The following is a 7836-nucleotide window of genomic DNA, read 5'->3' as shown; positions in this document are numbered from 1 at the left end:
ACTCTAAAATCTGCTGGGCAATCCGTCCAGCGATACTGCGCTGGGTCGGAATCTTGCTAAGAGTGTCGTCTTGTGACATGAAGCGGTAAACATCTTCTAATTTCGTGAGAAGAGATTGTACCGATTGGTCGTGTTGCGTTTGTGCGAGAATAATCTGCATAGAGTCAACAACTGCTGAACAGGAGGGGGAGCTACACATACTTTGGATGCAGCAGACAGCACACCCAACACCATCTTCGCATAAGGATGTACCTATGCAACTTGATTAGCTCGCTTCCAACCAAGAAGTATTCGCAAGATTCTCAATGACAGTGTCAAAATTTTTGAGTGGTTGAAGATATGTAGTCTGGAAATCATCCGCAGCATCGAGATCTTTTGAACCATCCTTGGCTGCGGATGTCACAGACTTGCCATGTCCCCCGAGTAGTCTCATGTTTCCCGTATGCTCACGGGTATCTTGAAGCTTAGCATCAACTGATTTGAAATCAGGGATCTCTTCCACGCCAGATGAAGCCTGATCCTGTGCCCAACCAAAATTTAGAGACGAAAAACAAATCATTTGGTGTAAATACCTTCGAAGCAGGTTCTCCGGGCGCTCCTTGGTTTACACAACCACTGGGATTCTCAGGGATGTTATCATCGGAAGGATGCAGATGCGACTCATCCTTGGTGGACCTCAGACAAGTTCAAGATTAAAATAACGAGCACCTACCTCAATATTCTGATTCGATGAGGCACCTTGATGAGTATCGTTCTGGACAGCAGGGGTTTGGTGGCGAGCACACTTGAAGCGTTTCTGCATAATATGAGCCATATTCCGCTCCCCCCACATTCATGTGGACGTACAGAAATCTTTTTGGTCGCATTCTTCTTAAGTTTCCGCAGGGTCTGACGGAATCCGTTATGGGGCTGGTTCTGGATGAAGGATGCGTCAGAGGCGGCGACAATGTTATTAGCACTCGTCCACAGTGATCTCATAAGGGCACATACCAAGCTCTCGCCAGCAGCTGCTTCTCTGGATCCAGAGGCCCCTGGAGGAAGTTTCGGCCTGTGGTCTTTGGTCATTGTAAACAGTCAAAGATTGGGATCAGCCTGAGGGAATGTATGGAAGAATTAGAGGGAGGGGAGAGTACTCGGTAGAACGAAAATCAAACCAGCACCCTAATATCCTCGAGGCAGCGCTAATCATTCAGCCACGTTCAAGTCATGATTGAGTAGGCAGTATGGTTTACCATGGAAGAAGCTCGATTTATTTAAAGTTACTTATGCAATACATACATATGCATATGTGCATGGGCATGTTAATGGAAGCACAAACTATGGAAAGTGGGAGTGATCTAGTGTCAAGTGATCAGACAGTTTCTACCAATACAAATCGAAGCCTTGTCCAAAAATAAAATAAAATCTGTCTTCCTATAGTTCACATGGCCACCATGTCAGGAACTCATGAGTTCTCTGATGCGCATCGCGCAAAGTCCAGGATGTTGACAAGTGCATATTACAACATTCCAGCCTATGAAGGACCACATTGGACTAAAATGTTGACTCAGAAATTCACAACTCAGCTCGGTCACGCGGTAACTCAACTCGACAGTTTGCAACTCAACTCGACACGTGGTGACTCAACTCGGTTTACACTCAACTTCTGCAACTTACATAACTCAAGTTGTCGACTCACCGACTGTTGAACTTGTCCGACTCAACTTGAACTCGAAACTACTTACTCACAAATTGATTTGCATTATGACAACTGTAGTAGGCTCTGCCATGAGTGGCCATTCATACGATATGGTGAAAGTGATATGAGCATTATGTACTTGGAGGGAATGAACGTGCAAATGTTAATGGAAGACATCACTGAGTGAGTACAAGACAAGGCTGAGGAACAGGTGCAACGGACAAGTGCGTGCAATGATAATGAGTAGTATGATAACAGCGAGTAGTGCAGCAAGGAAATACAGAGGGAGAGACAAGTACGTGCCATGATAATGAGTATAGTGACGGTCAATAGTGCGGCAATGGAATACTGATGAAGATGTGAAACATTACGCTGATAATGAAAAGTGCAGCAAGGAAACAGAGGATATGAAAAATTACAATGATAAAGGGAAATGTGCTGAGAAGGAGTCCTCACCGACTGCAACCAATGCCATGTGAAGGCATACATCAAGAGGGGATGCTCCTTCATCAACCTGGAATGGCGCACACAACCAGTTCATGAGTGGCGGTGTCTTACTAGGATATGAAAGGCAAGAAAATCACCAAATTTCACAATCCTCCATGGTCAACGGTTCAGACAATTACCAACGGTTGATAACGTGGTTGTTCGTGGGGGACAAGGTGTGTTGAACTTTTCAAGTGAACACTAGTGATGTAGAAGGGGCAAAGAAACGATAGAAACTAATAACAATAGAAACCAATAAGTAGCACAAGATAGTGCTATAACCTTTAGAATAATGTGTTGCAGCTGTATGCAATAAATTAGAACTATACTATATCCCTCTTGGATATTCTTTACTTATACTTCAGCAATGGAGAACAAATTCACTAGCGGGATCGTCCCAATACGTGGCCTCGAAACCAACTCTCTGCTGCTCAGGATCTCACAATGAGTAATGACGCAATCCAGAATAGAGTACACCTTCTTGATGTAGTCTTAAGTGGCCAAGCTCTTAATATTCGTTGACAGATTGTAGGTCTTATTTGTGTCTACCCTAATTGATGAATAATACGTGAAATTCTCCCCACAGAACTTTTCCTGTGTCTAAAAGAGAACTAGAATGATTGAAGACGATAGAATCAAAGTTGGCTCAAGAATGTGGCCAAATACTTCTGAAGAATGTGAAGTATAATGTCAAAACAATGGAGCTAAATAAGCTAATATTTCTCCTGATATTCACTTGAATGTTCACTCAAATAATGGGGACAAAGAATCTAAGGGGTGAAAGAATGTTCCCCTACGTTCCCCTAACTGTGCTTCACTCTGTTAATACTTGGGAATCAAATTGATTGCTTCACAAGAGGGGAAAATGAGCCCCCTTATATACTACTAGACTAGTGGCTGTGCTACTGATTACTAATGTACTATAGAATATTCCAGAATGTGTCAGAATTATTGAGAAAGAACTATAGAATGTTATATAATGTCATGGAATGTCATGGAATGTCATAGAATGATTGGTAAGATACTCATAGAATGTTCTAGAATACTCAGCAAAGGCTGTGTTCAGGTCCTTCTAGCACTGCCTTATTGCTGTACATTGATTACCAATCCATTCCAAGCTATTTGTTGTATATCTTGATTTGGTTGGCATCACTGCCTTGAGTACATAGGTGTAAATAAAGTGTGCATAGAATGTGTATGTACATATGTTTGGCATAGGGGTAAATAAAATAAAGAATTATAGAAAGGGTAAAGGGTACGTTAAGTATTTAATTTGAACCACTAAGTCGTATCTTGGTGATACATGCTCAGAAATGTCCAAAGTAAATTGAAGTAAGGTATAGAAAATTCAGGGGAAGTGCATAGACTATAGTAAGGAATTGCATGTATCATAAATTTGCCATGACCATGTACGAAACAGGTTTCGTGCGTGTCATCGGGTTCATGAATATGTCAAGCCTAAGCATGCAGGCATGTGCAATGGGCGGAATGAGATCGGTTTCTGGCTACAACAGAGGCGGTCAGCCTTGAGAATACCATTAGCACATTATAACTTACGTTTAGATGACCATTGAACGTGGCATCAGCTGGGACATGCTGTGTAACATTGACCTAGATGTCGAGAAACTATGATGAGACACGACCAAAAACAGAAAAGTCACATACCATAAATCGTGCTAGAGGGTCTGCTGGCACCAAGGGAATTCCACTTAACACCTTAACAAAATGGAGTGCACGGTAGTGTGGAGGCATTGCTTCATCGTCATGTAGACTTTCGAATATGGAGTGACGGGGGTGGCCTTTGCCATTCAAATACTTCAGGACAGCGCGTTTGAACGTGCGAAGATAGGGAGACAATCGAGCACGAAAGTTTTCATCACTATCAACCTCAAAGCATAGCATATTCTCCAAGACATCAGCAGTTGGATGGTGATCATAGATTGATCGAAGAATGCTACTGAAACTTGGTTGTAAAATCTGATGGAGGTTTTTACTAGTATCAGTTCAAGACAGACAGGAATTAGCAGTCAACATACCTCAGAGAGCGAAGGAATGGATGACGTCACATGGAGGTCAAATCCATCTTTAAAAGCCTGGTACTCTTGGGAGTTGACAAACTCATCATGGGAGTAACTGAGCAGGGCAGCACAAATCAAGTCCCGGCGTACCATTGGCCAGCGTTCTGACGGGGTGCCTCGAATCTCACCAAACTATGTTTTGAAATAAACCATGGAACATTGTCATACAAAAACAGCAGCACTTACGTCGGTCATCAGATGAGATTGACAAATTCTTGTGATATGATCTCAGTTCACTCCATCCATGACAAGGTTGGACACATTCTCGTCCTCGGTGGGCAGTGACTTGATAATGTTGGCCAAGGTAGGGAATAGATTGTCGCCAAGCCACAAATGGTTTGATTCTGAAGTTGTCAGAGACAAGACACCATTTACGATGAAGCTCAAAAGAGCTGGTGAGATTGGATGCGGCCCATTTTGCACCTGAAGAATGTGCAAGGCACAGAGACGACCAATGGCGAAAATGGTGGCAAGTTTTTTAGAAGAGGGGAACCACGATAGCTTGAGAGCCCAAAAGTCATCATCAAGTTCAATGCAGACGTCACCCTCTGCAAGTGCCAGATTATCTTCATTACTACCGTCAGATGTCCAGGAAACACTTTTCCGAAGGGCAGTGTGAATTACTTGTCGCATGATGCCGTTACCAAAGCTGTCAGTTGCGTTACGATGACCACTAATGCGAGGAGTCAGTAAATGCAATGCGTCTCATGAAGGAAATATATTATTCACGCTTGAAAATGCCACACAGGTATTGAGAATATGGACTTCATGTCCCCAACAGTAAGATCATGCTTCACCAGGTTCTCCCGTCAGTAGATAGAAAAAGTGCCATGCAGGTTAGGATTGGTAAAATTCAATACGTCCGAGTCAAGAGCACCGCCTTCACTGAGCCGCTTATAGTAATGTTGGAAGACATCAATCATGCCATTAGCCGCGTCTGTTACAGTATTGGCCTCTATGCACAGGGTAGAATCAGAGTAGGCCTGGTCGGCAGAGGAGTGAATAGCTTGTGATAGATCAAAGAGATCACGAATATTCCCTGCATGGAAAGGGATCAGAGGGGCGACCGACTCATCATAAGATTGTCTCAATGGAAGCGTGTGAAGAGTTCTACCCGATCGCGATAAGCTGTCAGCCATGGCATCAGGTAGGAGGTGGAGAGTGGGTGAGATGGGTGACAATGCTGGCTGTGAATGGATACTGGAGGCAGGTGCAGGAGGCCTGCTGTAGAATTAGACTTTCAGGTGATGAGGAAGGGGTCCTCTGGTGTTGTCCATGCTGCAATGGATGAGGTGATGCAGAACGGTCTCTACTCAGATACCAAGGAACTCGACCAGCCAGTGTGTTGCCTGATGATGTAATAATTTCAGTTGAAGGTGATGCAGAGCGTTCACTATTCTGATAGCGAGGAACAGCACTAGTCAAGCTAGAGGAAAGACTAGCACCAGAGCTGGAGGACACCATCATCAATGAAGAGGATGAGGATGGGGTTGATAATATCGAAGGCGTTGGAGGGGTAGGTGCATCTTCTGGACATCTAGTCTTACATGGGACAGTGAAGAAACGTCCAGGGACAGATGGAGTGTCATCGAAGCCCTGTACTAGGTGGCCCATGATGCGGTTGGCGAAGCAGAAATGTTGATGGGGGGACTTGGGCTCCACCAGTCCAATGAGAGGTCCACCTTTTGGGCCTGTTGAACATATTTAGCGCTTCCAACTAAGTGAGAAAACATCCAGAACATACAAAGAAATAATAGTCCAGTGGAGTGGTCATCTGGCGCTCGGACTCTCTCACATTTCTTCTGGAAGGTAGAAAATCGGAGCTCCTGGAATGAAAATGAATGGTCAACACGCAGGTATCGTTGACCCTGATGGGCGTTAGAATACCCAGGAACAATAAATCGGAAGGGAAGATTGTGAAAATCTGTGCGGACATCTTGATTGAGTTCATCTGGAGCAAGATCCAGGGGATCGGGGTTATATGATGGGAAACAAATATTGGCGTCGATGGTTATGTCTGTAACTGCTTTGATCAAGTCGGCCAGGACATAGTCGTCAGCATTTCGGCGCTGAAGGGTAAGCTTCTTCGTGAGGCCATATCTAGAGAGAAAACGAAGATCTGAAGCAAGCTCTTCGCCTGTACGCATCTGTTGTAGAGACTTGCGTTTCTGCAGGCACATATGGGCACATTTCGCACCTTTTCACAACTCATGACAATTGGCCTGCAATGCACGACTCGCACCATCAGCTATATTCGACTTCTATCATGTCCCTAGTCGTTTTACACATAACGCGCAGCTTTCCTGTGAAACGCGCCATAGGCGCGGTACTTTCCCACACAATGCGCAGCATTCCCACACGCGCACCTTGCGCGCTTTCTCGCGCTTAAGCGCCCTGCATTGCCCTGCATTGCCCTTCATCGCCTATCATCCAGGGACGTCCGTCTATGTCCACCCACCTCATTGGTACGTCATATCCCTTGCCTCGTGGTTTGTAACAAGCATTGCAGCGCTATTACATGTCATTACGTATTCATAGCGCTTATTGCTCCTATCCCTTCCGCTTCCGATGCAATTTCCATAGTATAAAGTTTGCTGACTTACTACTCCATCATTATTACTCCCCTTTGCTGTACTTCCCTCGCTATTGGGTTTTACCTTAGAGTAGTAGTCACCACTTGGGCGCACTTTGTGTTTCCAATGGTTATCGTTATCCGCCTATACTAGACCTTTATCCGCGCTCGTTATAACTCTCACTCTGTGTTTGCACTCGCTTTGCACATCCGCTTCCTTATCCGTTTCCTTATCCGGTATTCTCCACACAACGCGCGCCTTAGCACTCACGTTCCCACGCTCGCGCTTACCTTAGTGCACTCTCTCGCGCTTCGCGCTCACTTTGCTTTTCTTCTTGCACTTTCACACATCTATCGCACTTCAAGGGTCTTTCTTTCATCTGGTTCTGTGTTCAGTAGCAGTCCCCTTTAGGGTCAAACGTTCTTGCATTCTGCGAGTATAGCAGCTAGGCAGAGCCAAGACTCACTTATACTGGTTGAGCATTTTTAGATATTTCATATCAGCCCAGCCAGGTTGAGATCACCTCACCGTGTGACCGAGAGAAAGTCTTCGTCCATGAAATCTGGAGCATCTTCATTACAAACATTTGAGAGCTGCATGCACAGTTAGTGTATACTCTGTGCGAAAAAAATCCTTCATAAACCTACATCCTTGGGTAAAAGAACTATCAGAACCTTCAAAGTCACACCACTCCCTGGGACCCTTGGCCGTGCAGGGCGCATGATACCAGTGCCCCTGGTTCGGCCGCGGGCATTATATGTGGGCATGGAAACACCAGACATTGGTACCCCAAAGGCTGTTTGAGTGACGCGTGATGGAGTGTAACCAGTCACCAAAGACATTGTGGTGGTTCCTGAGGATGTGTTGGTATATGAGGGAATGGAATGACGTGGTAAGTTCGCAAAGAAGTTCTCAGAGTTTCGAATGCCTGAGGGCTCCCATGGTAACACCTGTGACTCGGCAACAGGTAGAAGAGAAGGAGCAGTATGAGGTGGCCTGAACGATGTACTTGATGCTATAG

The 7836-nt window shown here is 44.9% G+C and overlaps 2 protein-coding genes across 2 annotated transcripts; both read right to left on the bottom strand.

The window, feature by feature from the left end:
* Positions 1-314: 314 nt before the first annotated feature.
* On the bottom strand, positions 315-1065 carry DFJ58DRAFT_840915 (uncharacterized protein; the record flags this gene model as incomplete). The annotated part of the gene is made up of 6 exons (XM_041392655.1): positions 315-346; positions 451-520; positions 573-665; positions 713-796; positions 847-915; positions 991-1065. 6 exons carry the CDS (start codon positions 1063-1065, stop codon positions 315-317), a joined length of 423 nt encoding a protein of 140 aa, XP_041244617.1.
* Positions 1066-3552: 2487 nt separating this feature from the next.
* On the bottom strand, positions 3553-7657 carry DFJ58DRAFT_840914 (uncharacterized protein; the record flags this gene model as incomplete). Its single annotated transcript, XM_041392654.1, has 16 exons — positions 3553-3669; positions 3722-3775; positions 3830-4141; positions 4201-4374; positions 4480-4915; positions 4972-5045; positions 5103-5281; positions 5790-5933; positions 6038-6410; positions 6609-6636; positions 6701-6753; positions 6846-6959; positions 6999-7056; positions 7106-7165; positions 7344-7408; positions 7463-7657. The coding sequence occupies 16 exons, from the start codon at positions 7655-7657 to the stop codon at positions 3553-3555; spliced, it is 2436 nt and encodes an 811-aa protein (XP_041244616.1).
* Positions 7658-7836: the final 179 nt, after the last annotated feature.

The sequence above is a fragment of the Suillus subalutaceus genome (assembly GCF_016647625.1).
Source record: "Suillus subalutaceus strain FC151 chromosome Unknown DFJ58scaffold_44, whole genome shotgun sequence".
NCBI lineage: Eukaryota > Fungi > Basidiomycota > Agaricomycetes > Boletales > Suillaceae > Suillus > Suillus subalutaceus.
Note: the sequence above shows the minus strand (reverse complement) of the source record. Positions and strands in the feature narration are given on the sequence as shown.